At 41.5% G+C, this 21605-nt stretch overlaps 1 protein-coding gene across 2 annotated transcripts; it reads left to right on the forward strand.

The window, feature by feature from the left end:
* Nucleotides 1-5149: 5149 nt before the first annotated feature.
* LOC109194456 (amine sulfotransferase) lies at nucleotides 5150-18079 on the forward strand. 2 transcript variants are annotated; one of them, XM_025906424.1, is made up of 8 exons: nucleotides 5150-5306; nucleotides 14793-14941; nucleotides 15035-15234; nucleotides 15963-16089; nucleotides 16314-16382; nucleotides 17179-17273; nucleotides 17377-17548; nucleotides 17630-18079. In XM_025906424.1, exons 2-8 carry the CDS (start codon nucleotides 14800-14802, stop codon nucleotides 17737-17739), a joined length of 915 nt encoding a protein of 304 aa, XP_025762209.1. In that variant the 5' UTR covers nucleotides 5150-5306; nucleotides 14793-14799; the 3' UTR covers nucleotides 17740-18079. The 2 variants fall into 2 exon arrangements, with proteins under 2 accessions (XP_025762209.1, XP_019213189.1); XM_019357644.2 differs by lacking the exon at nucleotides 16314-16382.
* Nucleotides 18080-21605: the final 3526 nt, after the last annotated feature.

Here is a 21605-nt window from a genome sequence, read left to right on the forward strand (position 1 = left end):
TTGGGTTACATATTTATTTACTATGCAGGCTATACAGTACATACAATCAAAATTCACGTTTTATGTAACTGAAATGTTTAATTATGTGGGCTACAGAAAATAATTAAGTTATAGATTATGTTTATATGAAACATTGCATACGTACTGCATTTGAATAATTTTAACCATATGTAACCCCAGCATATATGTTTAAAAACAACGACTTTGATTTTGCCACCCAATTTGATTTCCATGCCATCCTCATAAAAGTTCTCTAGATCCACCCCTGGCCATGGGACAGTTTGACAGTATCTTTTGTGTGGTTTTAGACTTGGACTAGTTTCTAAAACACTAGATCAGCAAAAACATCAGAACATACACTCTTTTACCCATTAATGATGCCTACTTATGGGGCCGTTTGTAAAGTGAAAAATGCTGAAATTAACGGCAACATTTTTCCACATTTAGCTCAAAACACATGTTTTATCAAGTCATTTTTTACAACATTTAGTAAAATATTTGTGACTTTTTATATTTAAAACACAATTTTTAATGTTAAATCTAAATGTTAAATCTAAATATTATATTTAAATGTAAATGTTAAATGTTATGTATGTATGAATGTATGTATATATAAAAGTATGTATATATATATATATATATATATATATATATATATGTATGTATATCTCACTCTGCTTAGTTCCTATATATATATACACATATATACACACAATATTAAGAGCCTTGAGGAGTTCTTGTGATGATGCTCTATATAAATAAAGTTGATTTAGAAAGCTGCATTATTCTATGATTATTATTATTATTATTTTTTATTTCATCATGAGAAACTGCTCTTATGGAGATGGATCCTTTATATTTGGTAGGCCATTGTGCTATTTTTTTGAAAGCTGATTCTATTGAATGAAGTATTGCGCCACCTCTTAATGTGTTTTACAACCTGGCCACTATGTGGAAAAAAACAATCAGGGTGTAAAAACACCTGTTTTTTTGGGTCATGTGATTCTGCGGAAGCAGAGGAATTCTTTGCAGCTGTTTGTCATCAAGGCTGATTGTGGCCCAGTTTAGATAAGGCACCGACGTTATTTCACCTTTTCATGCTGCATGGTAAGTAAGCTCATTGGCTGATGGACTCAAGCTTTTCCGCTCACTCAACCAAGGATACACCTCATCACTGGTTTACTGATCTTTTTCTTTAAATGTTAAACTCACACTAACAGCTATACAATGCAGTGACCTTTGGCAACTTCACAACTGAAGAACTGACTTTGTTATAAAGACAAGATGAGCAAAGTTAACACAAACCTCTATTGGTCTCTAACCTTTGTAATAATACATAAATAAAATAACAAAAAAAATATTTGGTTTATGTTACAGACTATGGTGACAGGGGACAAGAGATGCCACAAAGGGCACATCCAATAAAGTAATAATATAATGGAGAATTTCCAATAGCAAAATGTTATAAAGATAGAGGCGTCACCTGTAATAAAGCTGGTTTAAATGCATACAACAGCAAGAGTCCCTAAAAGGTTGGGGACCACTGCTCTAGGGAGAGCTTTGCTTGAGTAGAGAGATCGCAAGCAGGCAGAGCATCCCATGTATGTTATCATTTGTGAGCTTTCACCATATGCGATTGGTTTCACAATGAGCAGCATTTCCTAAATGGTAATTTTTCTTTTCTATGGGCTGATATTTTGCGGGGTTTCTTTGTTTTTTCAAAAAAACAAAACAATTAAAGGTGGTGGATTGGGTCGAGTACCATGATCGACTCTGGGCTGGACCAATTACAGCCGAGGAGGTCGGATGCACCCTCCCCCTTGCTTGGGCAACGGCTCTGAAAGCAACCTTATCACAGACAAACAGAAGAAAATGGTATTGAGGGGAAAAGGAACGCAATTGGTCCCGTAGTTCAGCTGAAAAAAAGACACAAAGCTGGAGTTCTTCTATATTTACGCTTCCCTCTCCTGTTGCTACTTCAATCATGAAACTGATCAGTGGTCAGCTGATCGGCTTTTCTGTCGCAAGTCTCGTCTTTCTTGTTTGTTTTTTCACCTACTTTGTGCCAGAATACAGGAAATGTATTTAATATTACTTTCTCGTATCAGCTGATGTTTGCTGGAGACACGGCCATAAAAACTGCTGGTCATCATGTCGGTTTGGATATCTGTTGAGAGAGAAACGTGAAGATGAAACCAGGAGATGTCCTTACTGAATCATCAGAGCTGAACAAATGATCGAGAAAGAGATTTACCTTTTTGGTGGCATGGATGAGTTGAAGGGAAGTTATGAACTGTTTCTGAGAAGCAAATAACACCAGGATCCTTTTCTATGAAGCTGACAGCTGGTAACTGTGCAGGGGCGGGTCTAGCAAAGTTTTGCCAGGGGGGCCAGGTAGGACATTAACAGGGAAAAGGGGACACAAAGAAATACTTTTCTTTCTTATTCTCATTTAAAATGTCTAGTTTTTAATGAATAATTTCTTCCAACCAAAGTGGTCATCTGATGTAAAATGTATAGAAATCATATATATATATACCAACAAGATAATTGAGATCACTGTCACAACAGCGTTTGTTTTCATTCAAAGGCTTTATGGCTTTTCCTATAATACCGGGTGGACCGGTCTCTGGTCAAAATGCCTGGGTTGATTTTTTGTCCCAGTCCAGCCCTGGTTATTCCTAAAATAATAGAGTGATCAGAGTTCAAATTTTTCATCCCACATGTTTGCTGAATAATCAAAACCCTGCACATAACCCTACCATGCCCAAAGCCAGGGTGCTCTGCAAAGGTTTCACCAGACCCTAAAGTCTCTTTTGCGTACCTATTGCACAGAGCTTGGTAGAGACTGGCAAGAGGGTCTGCCATGGCTGATTGTGGCTGCAAGAGAAGCAGTCCGGAAAAGCACAGGTTTCAGCCCTAATGAGCTTGGGTTTGGACATAGTGTGCGTCGGCTCTATAGGATAAACGGGTTTATTCAGCCACCTAAAAACTTGGTTGACTTTGTAAATGAATTAAGACTTTGTGTGTTTGTATCTGGGGTTATGGCAAAGCAGAATCTGCAAAAGGCACAGACTAGAATGAAGAGGGTATATGATCGTGTTACAAAACTGTGAGTTTTGTTGTGGGGACCAAGTTGTGGCATAATTGCCAGTTGCGGGATCTCTGTATCATCCCCAATTTACAGGTCCTTAACAAGAAACTTTCTGATTTTAATTACTTGAATTCAACCCTAAAACGAAAAAAGTAGGTTCAGCTCTGTCATGTAAACTTACTCAAACCGTATTATGCAAGTGACCAAAATTCTAGTCGGTGCATTAAGGACACTGTTCACCCTGTTTTGGCTGTTTCTTCACTTCCGTACTTTTTTTATATTGATGAAATAACAGAGCCTGATGACAGTTTGGTCATCTGAAGAAATTTCAGTCTCTTTGTAATCTGGATAAATTCCTGTCTCATTTGCCGGTAGATAAATGCAATGAGCTGTCAGAACTGATTTTCTATTGCTGTTTCTTTGGTGAGGTTCCCACTTGCATGGACTTGATTGAACATGATACTGATATTGGAAATATACAGCTGATCAAGCAGCGATTTTATTGCATGTCACCAGATAGCTTAAGCATTTGGATGCTGAAGTTTCTTTTATGCTCCAAAATGATTATTGGCATGGTTATTGGCAGGTGCCGTTGTCAGAAAAAGCACAAAAAATATTGGCTTTCTTTACTCCTTCTGGTCTTTATTCTTATAAAGTCATGCCGTTCGGTTTAAGAAACACTTCAGCAACATTTCAGCAGTTAATGAATCAAATTGTGGCCGGCTTGGAGGGCTGTTTCATCACATTAGAGCACTGTTTAATCGATGGGCTGATGCCGCACTTACTATTAACTTTGCTAAATATGAGTATGCCAAGGAAACGGTGACCTATCTTGGCCGTGTGGTGCCCCCAGTGACAGCAAAGATTGCAGTAATTGAGCAGTATCCTCCCCCAACAACAAAGAAGAAACTGCAAAGATTTTGGGGTCTGGTGAGTCATTATAGAAGTTTCAATAAAAATTTTCCACTGTGTTATGCCCATTGACTGAGTTGTTGAAGGCCAAAGCAAGTAGGGAGTAGAACCAGCAACATGAAATGTTGTTCTCCTCGTGTATATCTTGTCTTTGGGATGTTTATTTCAGTGATCCTTTTTCACGTCAGTCTTTGTGGGTGGGGATCTGACAGCCCTGCTGGGTACTTAATTTTTTGCACCGTTGCAGGAACGGATCCTGTTGATAGATCTGCAGGACTCAAACTAGTGCAAGTCAAAGGGAATTTATTTACAGCAGAAGAACAACACTCTTCTAAGGCCCTAATTAGTAACTGAGTAATCACAGGAGATGACCAGCAGGTAAATGATGTGAACCAGGTGTGGAGATTGGGGTGGGGACCAGGAATCAGCACCACTCTGGCGGGGAGCAATGAAGAGGGAGAGAGAAGGCCCAAAACAAACAGATACCAGGGAGTCCTAGGGAACTATAACAGGATCCATTGGTTGGAGTGCAGCAGGCAAACTGATTGAGAACACCTGAGCTGGACCATTACCCCTATATAAAGGCCTGGGTGTTGCGCAGCAGGGGGGAATGGGTTTACCTCACCTTCCAGCTTTGGCATGCTTGTCCTCTATGGTCAGATTTATTTGTGTTTGCTTTGCGTTGCTTAATTTAACACTAAACATCACTCATTCACATTGACATGAATGATTTTACTGACTTCACACACCAGACTGTTGTTAGTTGTTTTTTGTTGTTGTTATTTTCTTTAAAATAAACATTTGTAAATGATTGTTTGGTGTCCTTTCCAATTCTTTGTCATAAGCCATGAGCCAGGTTGTGACATTTATTCAATGTCCGCATGGCTGCCTTCCAGACTGGGCAGAGATGCATTCTCTTTCCATCAAAGAACTCAGCAGATTTAAAACAGTTTCTTGAGCTAGGTCAAATCTTCCCCACTCCCTCTGCTATCAGTGTACCATATTTAATTCCAAATAATTAATAAAGTAATTGTAAAGTAGAATCACGTAATCTAGAGGTGGCTGTAGAAGTAGGCTGAGTCTCCCAGTTCATCAGGGCCAGAGATGGAGGTCTGTGACTCTCCGAATGAAGGTCTGACAATATCAGAGAGAAAACAACACTTTGGACTCTCCATGTTATCTTTTTCAGCAAATGATGCTGTGTCAATGTTGTGGAAGATTGTGGAGGCTCAGAGCATGTGCATGTCAATTAAGAGGTGTACGGGACGTTCACTCTATTGGTCTTGCTGTAAACACTGAGGTAATACAACACTTACCTTTATACTGTTAAACTGGTTCTAAATTAATGCAGGTTGAGTAAAAATGTGTTTTGTGAATTTTGTTTTGTAGTATTCTGTCTTGAGAATTTGTTTACATATATTATCAGTTCCTATGCTTTGTTGTTTATCAACCTTTGACTCAACCAGGCTGTCACTGCACACGTGTGCTTTAGTGAGTTGTAGTGGTTTTAATGATTTACTCTGAGTTACTAAATTGTGTTTAACATGGTTAAAACTGTTCAATGTTTTGCAAAAAGAGTGATTTAGGACACTGAGAATTTGGTTCAGAGAATGGGAGTAAGTGTTTTACTATTTCAGATAAACTGTAGAGGCATGGCTAAGGAGGATTTGGAGTATATTCTTTCAGTAATTCATATTAACATATACAATCACTAAGGGTTGCAAGATGCAATTTAATGTAAATTACACTTAACACTAAAAAACAGTCTAATATTGCTCCTAATGTGACTATGATAATTGCTATTATGAGTGTTTTCTTAATAGCATTTATAGGAGAAGAGTTTAGAGCAGGTGAATCGCTTGAAAGTGTGAGCGCAGTGCCTTTGCCACAGTGTCAGAGTGTCCAGCTTCTTGCTGAATACCTCAAAAAAGTTGACTCTTTATCTATACATAACGTTTCCAGTGGGAGAGATGTTTTGTCAGTCATCCAATTGATTTCTCAGTATAAGCTGACTGCAAGTTTCCACTTTTTGAACAGTACATTTGCACCCAGGGCAGCTGTGGCTACATTGTAGCTTGCCATCACCAGTGTGTGAATGTGTGTGTGAATGGGTGAATGACTGAATGTAGTGTAAAGCGCTTTGGGGTCCTTAGGGATTAAGCAAAGCGCTATACAAATACAGGCCATTTACTATTTAAGATAAGATAAGATAACCTTTATTAGTCCCACACGTGGGAAATTTGTTTTGTCACAGCAGGAAGTGGACAGTGCAAAAGTTATGAAGCAAAAATTAGAATACAATAAGAATAAATACATCTGTGAAGGTTCTCAGTCATCCAGGTCATCGTAGTCAAAGGAGTTTGCAAAGAAAAGCATCTGGACTTCTTTAAGTTGCTTGAAGACGTTTCACCTCTCATCCGAGAAGCTTCTTCAGTTCTAAGGTCAAATGGCCGAGAGTCCCAGATTTAAACCCAGTGGGAGTATCCCCCCAAGGAGGGACAAAGGACCCCCTGGTGATCCTCTAATCACATGCGCCAAGGTGTGAAAGCGCAAGAATAAATACAGTACACAACTGTACAGAATAGAATAAAATAACATACTGTATAGAGTAAAATAAAACAGAATAAAATATACAATAGGATAAAAATAGAATACAAATGCTATATACAACTGAATAAAAATACAACGATGCCAGAAAAGATTATTGCACTCAGTGTTATTGCACATGTGTGGATGTGTGTGTTTGATCAGTTTAAGTCTTTGTTGTGGAGTCTGACAGCAGTGGGGAGGAAAGACCTGCGAAATCTCTCCGTCCCACACCGTGGGTGCCGCAGCCTGCCACTGAAGGAGCTGTTCAGTGCTGTCACAGTCTCCTGCATGGGGTGGGAGATGTTGTCCAACAGGGATGACAGCTTAGCCACCATTCTCCTGTCACTCACCACCTCCACTGGGTCCAGAGGGCATCCTAGAACAGAGCTGGCCCTTCTGATCAGCCTGTTCAGTCTCTTCCTGTCCCCAGCAGTGATGCTGCCACCCCAGCAGACCACACCGTAAAAGATGGCTGAGGCCACCATAGAGTCATAGAAGGTCTTCAGGAGTGGGCCCTCCACTCCAAACGACCTGAGTCTCCGCAGCAGGTACAGCCTGCTCTGCCCTTTCCTGTAGAGGGCGTCTGAGTTATGAGTCCAGTCCAGTTTGTTGTTCAGATGAACACCAAGGTACCTGTAGCTGTCCACAGCCTCGATGTCCATACCTTGGATGTTCAGTGGTTGCAGTGGAGGATGTTTGTGCCTGCAGAAGTCTACCACCAGCTCCTTGGTTTTACTGGCGTTGATCTAGAGGTAGTTCAGCTGGCACCAGTCCACAAAGTCTTGAGTCAGTCCTCTGTACTCCTTGTCGTCCCCATCAGTGATGAGGCCGACTATTGCAGAGTCATCAGAGAACTTCTGCAGGAAGCACTGGGTGGAGTTGTGGGAGAAGTCTGCAGTGTAGATGGTGAAGAGGAACGGAGCCAGAACCGTTCCCTGTGGGGCCCCCGTACTGCAGACGACCCTGTCCGACACACAGCCCTGAGTTCTCACATACTGTGGTCGGTCGGTGAGGTAGTCCAGAATTCAGGTAGTGAGGTGATGGTCCACTCCTGAATTCTCCCGCTTGTCCTTCAGGACCGTGGGAAGAATGGTGTTGAAGGCACTGGAGAAATCAAAGAACATGATTCTCACAGTGCTTCCAGCGGTCTCCAGGTGAGCGAGGGAACGATGTAGGAGGTGAATGACGGCATCATCTGCTCCAATGCCAGGCTGGTAGGCAAACTGAACTGGGTCCAATGATGAGCTCACCATGTGCCGAAGCTGAGCCAGGACCAACCACTCCAGGGTCTTCATCAGGTGGGATGTCAGAGCCACCGGCCTGTAGCCATTGAGGTCCTTGGGGCGTGAAGTCTTTGGCACTGGTACAACACAGGAGGTTTTCCAGAGCTGTGGGACTCTCCCCAGTCTCAGGCTCAGGTTGAAGAGGTGCTCCATCACCCCACACAGTTGGTCCGTGCAGGACCTGACGACCCTTGAGATGATGCCATCTGGGCCCGCTGCCTTCTTGACTTTAATCCTCCTCAGTTCCCTCCTAACCTGGGTGGTTGAGAGAGACAGGCTGGAGCCTTGTGATGAGTGTGTATTGGATGCTGTTGTTGGGGGTGGGGAGGAGTGAGCAGGGTGAATAGAGGAGGTGTGAAGTGTCTGAGGTGTCAGAGGTGGAACAGCAGCAGTGGGGGTGGGTGAGTCTGCAGCCGATGTTGAAGACTGCCTCATGGATGAATCAAATCTGTTGAAGAAAAGATTCAGTTCATTTGCCCACCTCACATCCCTCCCAGGCAGAGCGTTCTGATGTTTGTGGCCCGAGATGGTTCTGAGGCCTCTCCAGACTTCACCAACGTTGTTTTGCTGAAGCTGGTTCTCCATCTTCTGCCTGTAGCTGTCCTTCCCATTCCTTATCAGTCCCCTCAGCTCTCTCTGCACCCTTTTCAACTCCTCTTTGTCTTTGGATTTGAAGGCCCTCCTCTTCTGCTTGAGGACAGCTTTAATTTCTGGGGTAATCCAAGGTTTGTTGTTGGAGAAACACCGTACAGTCCTGGTAGGTATGGTGTTATCCACACAGAAATTAATATAGTCAGTAATGCATGTAGTAAGGCTGTCGTTGGGCGAGGGGGGGGACATACGCTGTTATCGCGATAACATGCGAGAATTCCCGGGGCAGGTAGTACGGACGCATGCTAACGGCTAACAGCTCAATGTCTCTGCTGCAGAGTTGTTCTTTCACAGTGATGTGCCCAGGGTTACACCATCTGTCATTCACAAACACTGCCAGTCCCCCTCCTTTCCTCTTACTGTTCTCTCTCGTCCTGTCCGCTCGCAGCAGCTGGAATCCCAGTAGTGTCACGCTCATGTCCGGAGTTAGCGGTGTTAGCCACGACTTCGTTAGCATCATGATACTACATTGCCGGTACTCCCTCTGTGACCAGGTTAGCGACGTGAACTCATCCATCTTATTGGGCAAAGATCTTACGTTTCCAATGATTACAGAAGGAAGAGATGGTCGATAACGTCTCCTTCTCGGGCGACAGCGCTCCTTCCCAGCACGACACCCCCGTCTTTTCTTCCTCAGCTCGCTGGGAATGTCGAGTCTGTTCGCCGGCAGTACCACTGTGGGACGCAGCGCTAACAGCTGATCCCTACTGTAAACAAAGGATCCCTCCACTGGGTCCCCAGACACGGGTGAAAAAAGTGGAAAAAAAACTAAGAAAAACGACCAGGACTAACACAAAACGGTGGAACATGGTTGGAGGGTCTAATTGCAATACGTTAGCTATAAAAATTACAAGGAGAAAAAAGATAAGAAAGAAAGAAAGAAACTCAGAGTGAGCAGAGCTGCTGTAACAGGCTGCTGCACACCGTTTATTACTACAGATGGACAGTGTCGAGTCGGCTTTGTACTCGGAAAAGCCAAGCTAGCTCCTAAACCAGAGCCTACAATCCCTCGCTTGGAACTCTGTTGGTCAGTGCTGGCCATCGAAGTGGCAGAACTAATCCTCGGGGAGTTCGATCTTAAACCTGATACTGTGAAGTTTTTCTGTGACAGCAAGGTGGTTCTTGGATACATCCACAATAAATTGAATTAGACAGACAACTTCTCCTCAGCAGTGGCACTACGTGCCAACAGATCAGAATCCAGCTGATCTAGCCACCAGATCAGTCCCAGCTTCTCAGCTTGCAGAGACTATCTGGTTTACAGGTCCAGATTTTCTTCACAAGCCTCCTGTGGCTAAAACACATGAGCCCTTTGAGCTGGTGGAACCAGAAACAGATTTAGAAGTAAGACACCAGCTGACATCCTGTGCTACCCATATAACCGAGGGTAAATTTACTTCAAATAGGTTCCAACGCTTCTCCACCTGGAGGTCCTTACTGAGAGCAGTTGCCTTCTTGAGCCACCAGACTCAATCATTCAGCACCAACTCCCCAAATACATGTAGAGGATGGCATATGTGCAACAAACTTCATACTCCAGAAGAACTGGAGGCAGCAATCATTCTCCCAAAACAGAATCATGTGACCCATTACCATGAAAAGATAAAACATCAAGGACGACAGTTTACAGAAGGGGCAATCAGAGAGGAAGGCCTGTGGATTGTTGCTGGCAAAAGGTTGATATTAGCTCTGTAATCCATTCCTGTATTGCCTGCCAAAAGCTGAGAAGAAAACTGGAAGTCCAGAAAATGGCCGACCTTCCCCCAGAATGTCTGAGCATGTCTCCTCCCTTTACATATGTAGGGTTGGATGTTTTTGGTCCGTGGGAGGTAATCACCCGAAGAACCCGAGGTGGAGCAGCTTAGAGTAAGCAATGGGCGATCCTTTTCACATGCATTTCACAGTACCAGGGCTGTGCATATAGAAGTCATTGAGTCCATGGACTCAAGTAGCTGCATCAATGCACTACGCAGACTTTTTGCTTTAAGAAGGCCTGTGAAGCAGCTGAGGTCAGACTGTGGTATAAACTTTGTTGGAGCATGTTCCCAATTAGGAATAAGACAAGATGATCTGAGTCAAGACAAGATCCTGAAATACCTCTATGAACACGGCTGTACGTGGGAGTTCAACCCTCCACATGCATCGCATATGCGAGGTGTGTGGGAGCGCATGATTGGTGTAAACAAGAGGATACTGGACTCCATGTTGTCTCATGGTAAACACAATCACCTGACTCATGAAGTGCTCTGTACCTTGATGGCAGAGGTGTCTGCCATAATCAGTGCAAGGCCATTGATTCCGGTCTCCTCCGATCCTTCTTCACCACTGCTGCTGCAGCTCCGGCTGGTGAGGTTGTTGGAAAAGAACTTTTGAAGTGCCAGTGCAGATGAGTGCAGGCACTTGCTGATGAATTCTGGACCAGATGGAGAAATGAATATCTCCACACTCTGCAGCCAAGATGCAAGTAGCATGTTGCAACTTGCAAGTGGGAGATGTTGTGTTGCTCAGACAGAAGCAGTCATCTCATAACGAGTGGCCAATGGGGTTGGTCACTACCACCTTTCCGAGTAGTGATGGAAAGGTACGCAAAGTGGAAGTAAGAACAAAGTAAAGACTTTCTCAAGGTGTATAAGTGATGTTATTTTGCTCTTATCAATAGATAGTCAGAAATCAACCAAAGACAGTTAAGTGGCATAGTTACTGATCCATAACTGGCATGCCAGACGCGGAGTGTTCTGTTTTGAATATGTTCATATGCTAATGAGACAAATAAGTGGAAAGTGTATTTCTATTTTTATACATCAGAAAATTGTGAATCTTTTATTTTGGCATCTAGATAGACAGGAAGGCCTTTATTTTGACACGTGCATAGACAGGAAGCAGGAAGTGCCGAGAAGAGTGGGAAAAGCATGGCTACACCTTTGTAATCATTTGTGTGGAATCCAAAACAATCCTTCAGAGGAGCAAGCTTCAGAAAGCAATGGTCCTAAGTTCTGTTAGTTCTTTGTATATTAGGCAATTAATAGTACGGTGTTTTGAGACATTATTTTGTACCTTCTGTTCATCTGTTCAGCGCGGAGTCAAGGAGGCCATTTATGTGAAAAGGGAAAGACCATCTCTGAATCGAGGAGGGGGCCTAAGGGTACATCTTTCGCCATCTTACAATGCTGTGATTGCAGCCATTCCCCAACTCTCTGTGAATGGTACTCATGGCCATTGATCAGTGTTCTTTGATCAGTGGGTTTTGGTCAGTGATTGTTGATCAGTGGTCATGGGAATTTGCATAATTATGATTAAGGAACTCACCTCACAGCCCATTGTTCCTTCAGTGGGCTGGTTTCAGTCATTATGCAAATGTACTGTTTATAAGGTTTGGGGAAACCTGCAGTCAGCTGAGACTGAAGAAGTCACTTGGTTGAGTGACGAAACGTTTCTCCCACAAAACGCTACGTCCAGATGAACAGATTCAACTTTTGGAGAAATCCATTAAGAGTTTTGTTTTATGTGTTTTTCTAATTTCACTCCAGTTCAATGATGTCAGTTCAAGATGATTTCTATGTTTGAAGTCATTAAAAGAACAAATACGCTCACCTTCCTGGCTCTTGAAAAGGAGTTTGGCTGACTGTTCATCTATGTTCACACTCAGAGAGTTCAACACATAGAGAGAACAGTACAATCATACACAGTACAACATGTAGTGAAATGCTTATTGCTGTGCAATTCCCGATCACTAAAAATGAAAAAAAAAAAACAACTAAAATTCAAAATTAAGTATAAAATTAAAATGTAAAAAATGCAAAATTAAAAAGGTTTATGAATCAGCAGTGTGCAAACTTATAGTATATTGATAGTCAAAAACAGTTGGGTATATTAGGTATATTTATATTATTGCTCTTTGTCTGGTCCCTCACCCACAGTGTTGGGATTGTTACTTTTAAAATGTATTCACTACAGATTACAGAATAAAATCCCCCAAAATGTATTTTGGAACACATTCCGTTACATTACTCAGTGAGAGTAACGTATTCTGAATACTTTGGATTACTTAATATATCGTCGTGCTTTTTACAACTACATGAATGTATTATCGCTGTGTGATTTTTTCTTTTTTTACTATTACTGAAGGCCACTCGCCATATCAATACTAACTAGATTTTAAAATCTTAATATAAAATGAGTAACAGTAGGGTGGACACATTAGGCAAGGCTGCACTTTTTGCAGTGATCTCGTATCTTGTCGAAAACTATTTCTGTATCAGTAATATGTTTTCTTTTTATCTGTTAATAATCATGTGGAACTGCATATGATTATTTGCAGCTAGCAGGTTGATAATGCTATTCATCAAGTCTAAAAACGGCATGTTACTATGTGGAGATAATCAAATCAAAAATGATCAGGTTATATTCTAATTTTTATTCAGGCATACATGTGCACTGTGTTTATTCAGAGAGATTAAGCTTGTGTTTCTGTCATGGAGTGATTGTGCTCAACTGAAGGAAGCTTATTAGACATGAAACAGATGATATGTAAAAGCGAATTTTGCCAAAGTGCTTATTTTTTTTAATTATCTTTTTTTTTCTAAAGAAATCTACTACATCATTTGTAATTTTTTTTTATGTCGTGTAATTTCCATTGCAAATATTCATCACAGTTAAATTAAGAGGGGATGGCAGTAAAAACTCCGGAGCTGTGATGTCATTAAGTTCAGTGCTGTAGAACAATCGCGCTGCGTTCTCGGGAGGTCTGGACTCCCCTGTGAACTTATGAAGCCTGGACTAGCCAGAACACGAGGACCGGTGTACTTGAGTATTTAGAAATGGCCTAACAGTCTGCAGTCTATGAACTAACGTCAGCTAACGCTAGCTAACAATGTTAGCTTGGTGGCGAGTAGCATTCAGTAATAGTAATAATACATGGAAGATACTGAGGTTTCGCCAATCCCATTCTTTTTATGAAGTGCTGTTGGGATTTCCAAGTAAGAAAACCATTCCTGCCCGTTCACTGCTGGCCCCGTTGTTCTGGCTCTGGGTCCATTGTGTAACTGACGCCACCAACATTAATAGGACGCTTATATTAGAGGCTCTTATTGCACGTTTTCTCTGGATTTCCAGCAATCAAGATCAGAGAAACTGTATGACAGGGGATTTCTTTAAATCACCCTGCCATTCTTTGTTCAGCTGAGAAACCTGAGTTAGAAAACACACAACACTGCAGTTCTTTCACTCGCGAGGATGGTCACAGAGCACTCGCACAGGAGACACTCATGGACTCGCGCTTTGTCACCGTCTGCGTTTTTTATTTATACAAGATTGTTCTGTGTGTGTGTGTGTGTGTGTGTGTGTGTGTATTACAAAGATAACAGAGTTATTCTCAGAACTCAGAGCTGAGGTTTCACTTCTCTATATCTAAATGTTCTCTGAAGACAGGAAGCGGTTAGTAGCTGCATAGGTTCATCACACAAGTTACTAGGTGAAAAGTCACATAGACATGTGCTTAATGATAAATTAAGGAATACATTTCATGGAGCTGATCACATATATGTTCAATAATCTTTTAACACTGTATTAATCCCAGATGGGAATGGAGTTAAAAAAATAAATAAACAAACAAAAAAATAGAGCATACTTGAACCCGAGCTAGCCGCTCTCAGCCATTCAATATATGATTACATGCTCATCCAAGTGATTTAAACCTGCGTTTAAATGACCAAAATTGGAGAAGGCTTAGAGAGGGGATAGCCGGAAACTGGAAATGACCGCCGTGTATTCTGATGACCACCTATTTAAATGTTTCAGTTTCAGTTTTATTTGTCATATGCAAGTTAGCACAGGGTCAACATTGCAATGAAATGTATTTGACGAGCAGCAGACAGTAACTCAGCAGTATACTAAGTAAAAAAAAAAAAATAGTAAGAGCAAAATGTTTATAAAATATAGTAAAAAGAGAAAAGTTAACAGAATATATATATATATATATATATATATATATATATGTATGAATATATGTACACACTTGGTAAATGGTAACTGTAATGGAATACAGTTACTCATATTTTGTATTTCAAATACGTTACGCCGGTACATGTATTCCGTTACTCCCCAAAACTTCTCACCCAGCATCAACTTGCCATGGGAAAGGTTATCAGGGGAGAAAAAGGCCCCCAACAATGTAGCCCCGGGGATCCCTGGGACAGACAAACCTCTCCACCATGTGACTCACAGATTTTTCGTTTCTATTTATCTTTTTTATCTGTCTTATGTAGAACCAGTATGGAGCAGATCAGGGACCGTGTTTTCAAGCATAAAAACTACAACTTTCTGGTCGGTCATACAACTCCAGACTACATAGACTCTCTTGAGAGTTTTGAAATAAAAGACAGTGATGTCTTCGTTGTGACTTATCCAAAGTCAGGTTGGTGAAAAATTTCATAAATTATTTATATTTGCTGTTTTGTGCTGGCCAGACTGATCCACTGATGATCTCTAATGTTTTTCCCCACATCAGGTACTGTATGGGCTCAGCAGATCATCATTTCCATCCACGAACTGCATGGGAATCAGAATAAATATTCAAACAACATGGAGAGGATGCCGTGGCTGGAGTACAAGATAGCTGAATACACTCTCCTCCCCTCTCCACGACTCTTTGCCTCGCATCTCCCTGAACATATCATGCCTCCAGGAGTGAAAGAGAAGAAGGCAAAAGTCAGTACTTTATAGAAGCTCAATTCTTCTTGAAGAAAGAGGCACTCTTAAAGTTTGAGAAAGTTAAAATTATTTTATTACTTATTTTTGCAAAAATAGAGCAAATTAAATTTGTACTTTCTAAGATTAATTAAATTTTTTGTTATGTTTCCTATCGGTCACTGAAGTCCAGTTTTTTGAGGCTTGCACTTTGACCATTAGCCGCTTTTACAAACCAGCAAATCCTGGCAAATGAAAATAGGGTGGTTGATCTTCTTTTCAAAACAAATTTTTTTTTATTTGCCAGTGAATATGGTGCCCCAAGCAAGTAAAACTTAAAACAGTGAGCCTCTAACAAAATTTTGTAATGGGATCATAAATCAAGGAATCTGAGGGTCATTTTTATCATAGACTTCTACACAAACACATGGTTCCAGGTTCAAAAAGCTAGCACTAGCATTTGTTTTATTTTAAATCATTCTGTGTTTTTATTTCAGTATATTATTTTTTGTCCTTTTCCTTTCTTACGATGAGGTCATTGCAGACTAAGAGGTTCATCAAATCAAGTAGAAATAGAAGAAAAAGAGCTATAAAAATATACAGACTTTAAAACATATTTTAAAAGATATTATTTGAAATCAAATTTTGACCCTAAAATTTGAATTGTTTTTCTTTTAAACTAATGACTTTAAATTTTTACATTTAAGTAACAAACTGTTAATATTCGGATTTTCTTTCTAAATATATAGATCTTGTATTTGATGAGGAATCCAAAGGACAACGTGGTGTCTTTTTATCACTTCAGCAAAGCCATGGCAGACCTGGACACTCCCGAGAGCTTTGACCAGTTTTTTGAGTGGTACATAACAGGAAACAGTAAGTGTCCTCACTTTATAGAAATCAGTAATTGATTCATCATTATGTGGATCGAAAGTCACACTTTATAGTTAATTAAGTCATTTTAAGTAATACATATACATATATATATATATGTATATATATATATATATATATATATATATATATATCTAAAGCAATGTCATCCCCATTGAGTTCCTGATGAAGGCTCTTAGGGTCCTGTTGATCTTGTACAATTCTAGGCATTCCAGTATCCAGCTGTGGGGCATTGAGTCATAGGCCTTCTTGTAATCAATCCAGGCAGTGCACAGGTTGGTCAGTCTGGTCTTGCAGTCTCGGCTGACTGTTCTGTCTACCAGTAGCTGGTGTTTTGTGCCTCTGGTATTCTTGCCAATCCCTTTCTGTGCCCCGCTCATTTATTGACCCATGTGCCTGTTCATCTTAGCCGATATGATGCCTGACAGGAGCTTCCATGTAGTACTGAGGCAGGTAATTGGTCGGTAGTTGGATGGGACCTTGTAAATGCAGTAAAAACTGTAAATTTAAACCTGTGCTCTAATTGTTTGGCTTGTGAAGTTACAAAACATATATATAAAAAAATATATAATAAAATTAAAGAAAAAAAAAATGTATAAAAAAAAAAATCTGTTGCTAAACATTTCGTCTTTTTTGTCATATGATTCATCTCACAGCTCTTGCAGCTCTACATACTTGAAAGACTTTGGTGTCAGTGACCTGAAGGTTTCAGTGTGTGGCAACAGCGGTTTCACTTTAGTACCCAGTGATTTTGTGGTGCTGTGCTAGTATGTTAGCAGCGACACCAGTTTTGTGTGTGTGTGTGTGTGTGTGTGTGTGTGTGACATGTAGGGATTGAGCACATTGACAAAATCTGTACTACATTCGGAGGCACACTACCACTGCATGATTAGCATGATTAGTAATAGACTTCCATCTGTCAGAACCAAATGGGTGGGTTGATCGTGCCTGCAGTCATGCTGTAGGTAACTGCAGAGCTTACACTTGAGCTCCTCTTTTGACACGAGGGTTGTATGTGAACTCAATTAAATGAGAATGCCAAATAACTCGATGCATTATGCCACTATACAGTTTTTGCATCATCCTGGTTTGACCACGTCAGGGAGTGGTATTTAAACAGAGAGCAGTACAACATCCTCTTCCTGACCTACGAGGAAATGATTTTGGTAAGATGTTTCTTCAAACTTTTGTTGTTCCAAAGGAAACTTAAATAAAATATCTGGCAGAGTTTAAGGTTGTTTTTCTGTTGCGTTCCTGCTTTTCTTTCAGGACCTGAAAGCATCAGTGAAGAAGATCTGCAACTTCTTAGGGATAAACCTGACTGAAGCCGCCATCAGTCAAGTTTTGGAAAAAGCTACATTTCAAAACATGAAGAATGACACGAAAGCAAATTATGAGCATCTTCCACCAGAGCGGTTCAGTGGGAAATTCCTGCGCAAAGGTAACATAACAGACCTGCAGCTGCTGTGCACAAAAGTTTGATATCAGGGTATCAGGTGTTGTGTTTTTGTCTTCATTACAGGTCAGATTGGAGACTGGAAGAACACACTGACTGTTGCACAGAGTGAAAGAGTGGATCAAGTCCTTCAGGAGAAACTTGGTGATTTGCCTTTGAGCTTCATCTGGGAATAAGCAGAGCAGCTCTTCAGGGTCTCCCAGGAGTTTTAAAAGCATTGATTTCATTAATCTGAAAAAAGCATAAAAATGTGTTTTTCTGGTATTAAAACAAAAAAAACAACAACAACAAAAGATTAATGTTTGTTTGCCCAAGATGGATTCATGTCATGTAGATCATGATTCCAGGAATCAACAAAGGTCATTAATAAAATGTTTATCAGTCAGCACACGATACTTTGGATTCTCATAATTTCTGAATAGTCATTAACTGTTAATTGTGTTTTTTAATCACATCGCTTTGCCTTGACCTTAAAATGTAAGAAATTTCTTGAAATAAATGTACTTTTGCCATGAAGCCAGTCTGACTTTTGCTTAACCCACAAGTGATTTCTCCTCCCATGAGTCAACATTTAAGACAGAAGAATCTCATTTATTTGTGTAGAAGGATCAATACGAAAAGATCCTTTTTTGGTAACAAAAAAACATTAAAAAAAGAAATGGTGCAACTGCAGTGTAATTTTGGTTAAAGTCTTGTTCAGCGTGACAGTCTTCCTTTATTTGATCTGATACAGAATCAAACCTCAAACCTGTAAACAGCATCCACTGAATATCATTTAATGTGCAATACAGGTTGTTAACACATGATTTATTGCAAGATGATAGTCTATTAAAAAAATAATAATAAAAAAAATACTCTTATTTCTTTAGTGTGACTTCCGTGAACATTACTACACATTTTCATTTTCAGCGTTATGGCTGAGTGAATGCTCTCATCTGGGAGGCAAGAGTGACATTTGGATTTATCTGTGAGAAACTCTTTTCGCACAAGTAAGCTGATCCAAAGCTGGACTGAACTCCACATTATTCATCTTTATATAGAATAAAATTGCATGTTTCAAACACAAGTTTTTCAGGTTTTGAGAGTTTGTTAATATCACTCCATTTGTGGTTTTAAATCTGAATAGCCTTTGTTTTTCACACCAATCTTCCAGTAACATCATTATTATGTAGTAATCGGGACACAGCATAAGTCAAATGTACAAATTTTTTAGTAAAAGTAAAAAAGATTTTAGTAAAAAGTAAAACATAAATGTTTAACACTTCACTTAAACATTAACTATAGTACCTCTTAAGGAACCTATAGAATATTGTCACATGGGGTGAAGAACAGCATAAACTGTGTCTCTTCCCCTTTTCTATCTGTGTGATTCAGAACTAAGATGGAGCAGATCAGTGACTGTCTGTGCAGGTATCAGAACTACAACTTTCTGGCCAGTATACATAGACTCCCTTCAGAGTTTTTAAATAACAAACAGCAATGTCTTACTTGTGTCAGGTCAGTGAGAAATCTCTGTAGCATCCCATTATTTTGCAGTTTTATTCTGTCCAGACTAATCCAATGGTTAGATATAATATCCCATACATTTTTCCTCAAAAGGCACCATGTGGGCTCAGCAGATCATCACTTCTATCTATGAGTTGGACGGGCATATGAATGAATATTCTACCAACTCGCAGAAGATGCCATGGCTGGGTGCATACACTCATCAGCTCTCTCCACGGCTCTTCACCTCACATCTCTCCCAGGTTCTCATGCCTCTAGGACTGAAGGACAAGAAGGGAATGGTCAGAGCTGTATAGATGCTCAAGCAGCCTGAAGAAAGAGCAGGTTTAGTGATATACCCACCTAGCAGACAGGCAGGCAGCTAACTGCAGCTAATGGCTCCCCCATGAAAACCTTTGGTGAAAGGTTAGTGACTGTTTGTTTTTATGACTGGGACTTCCTGTGGAACTTTGTAGTTGCTGCTAGCTCTGTGCCTTTAATAGGCACTGATTTTGTTTGTGCTCACTTGACCGTGAGCACAAAGAAGAAATAAGACTGGTTGATGTCTCTACCAGACGTTTGATTGACGCTGTGTCATTTTCTTCATTACCCTGTATTAATCAGGGCACTCAGCCCGTGGTGCACGCTAATTTGTAGCTTCGGGAAATATTTTTCAGTGTTTGCTTTCAGAGATTTCCTCACTAACTGTCCCCACCTTCTGGAACACCATGACGAATGTGGGGTGGAAAATTACATCACTGTGGTAGGGCCCCCAGTGTTCGTGCGCATGCGCTGTTTTGACCCCACCAAACTGTCAATCGCTCAGGAGGACTTTGCGACTATGGAGCGCCTGGACATTGTGCAGTGTTGGAATAGTGCCTGGGCTTCCCCATTACACAGGGTACCCAAATCTGATGGTCGGTAGCGACCTTGTGGGAATTTTTGCCGTCTAAATAACGTCACAGAGAACAATCGTTATCCTATTCCCCACATCCAGGATTTTTCCGCCCATCTTGCGGGGACCTCGATTTTTTCTAAGATTGATTTCGTACGGGGGTATCACCAGGTTCCCGTGCGCGCTGAGGATGTCCCCAGAACAGCTGTAATTAGCCTTTTCGAGTTTTTGCTCATGCCTTTTGGGCTGAAAGGTGCCACCCAAACCTTCCAGTGTTTGATGGACTCGGTCTTATGCTGGCTGCCCTTCGTTTTTGTATATCTCGATGATATACTGGTGGCCAGCAACTCAGACAGGCAGCAAATGTCCCATCTGCGTCAGGTTTTTCAGCACTTGGCTGCATATGGCCTGATCATTAACCCGTCTAAATGCCAGTTTGGGTTGCTGGTTCTTGATTTCCTGGGGCACCGTATCTCCGCTGAGGGTGCGGTTCTCTTGCCAGACGAAGTCCAGGCTGCTTCAGATTTTCCATGGCAGACATCTGTAGGACTGCAGGAATTTTTGAGGATAGTGAATTTTTACAACCGCTTTCTCCCCAGTGAAAGAGCAGCCACTGGTGCAGCCACTGTACAGCACGTTGAAGGGTCAAAAGGCCAATGACTCTGTTGACTGGCTCCTGGAACGCATCTGGGCATTTTCTGATGCCAAGTATGCATTAGCTAATGTTGCCCTACTGGCCCACCCATCCCCATCAGCGTAGATTGCTTTGACCACAGATGCATCGGACATAGCGCTGTGCTGTGCTAGAACATTGAATCTCAGGTGCCTGGCAACCGCTTGCCTTTTTCAGCCGCACGCCACAGGACAATGAGCACAAATACAGCGTCTTCGACAGGTAGCTACTCATCAAACATTTTCGTCTTTTTCTCAAGGGTCGTAACTTTACCACATACGTGGACCACAAACCCTTGATGTTTGCGAAAAAGTTTCTGACCAATGGAGTGCGCGCCAGCAGCGCCATTTGGCAACCATTTCTGAGTTCACCATGGGCATTCAGCATGTGGCTGGTAAGTCCAACCACATGACTGACTGTTTGTCCCGCGCGCTGGTTTCTCCAGTTTATGTCGGCATAGACTACTCCGCCATGGCTGCTGATCAGAGTAGTGACCCAGACATCCTTGCACTTAAATCTGCGCAGACAGGCCTCATGCTGGAGGACAGACCCATGCAGGATGGCAGTCCTCCCCTGGTTTGTGACGTTTCCACCGGCCACCCACGCCTGGTGGTTCCCTTTTCATGGCGTTGTTGGGTTTTTGACTCAATACATGCTCTATCTCATCCGGGGGTCCGGGCCTCTTTTCAACTGGTCAGCTCCAAGTTTGGGGCGATCGTGGCTCAAGAGTTGGGAGTTCGCCTTGTAATTGGAAGGTTGCCGGTTCGAGCCCCGGCTCGGACAGTCTCGGTCGTTGTGTCCTTGGGCAAGACACTTCACCCGTTGCCTACTGGTGGTGGTCAGAGGGCCCGGTGGCGCCAGTGTCCGGCAGCCTCGCCTCTGTCAGTGCGCCCCAGGGTGGCTGTGGCTACAACGTAGCTTGCCATCACCAGTGTGTGAATGTGTGTGTGAATGGGTGAATGACTGGATATGTAAAGCGCTTTGGGGTC

Source organism: Oreochromis niloticus, linkage group LG4 (assembly GCF_001858045.2).
Source record: "Oreochromis niloticus isolate F11D_XX linkage group LG4, O_niloticus_UMD_NMBU, whole genome shotgun sequence".
Taxonomy (NCBI): Eukaryota; Metazoa; Chordata; class Actinopteri; order Cichliformes; family Cichlidae; genus Oreochromis; species Oreochromis niloticus.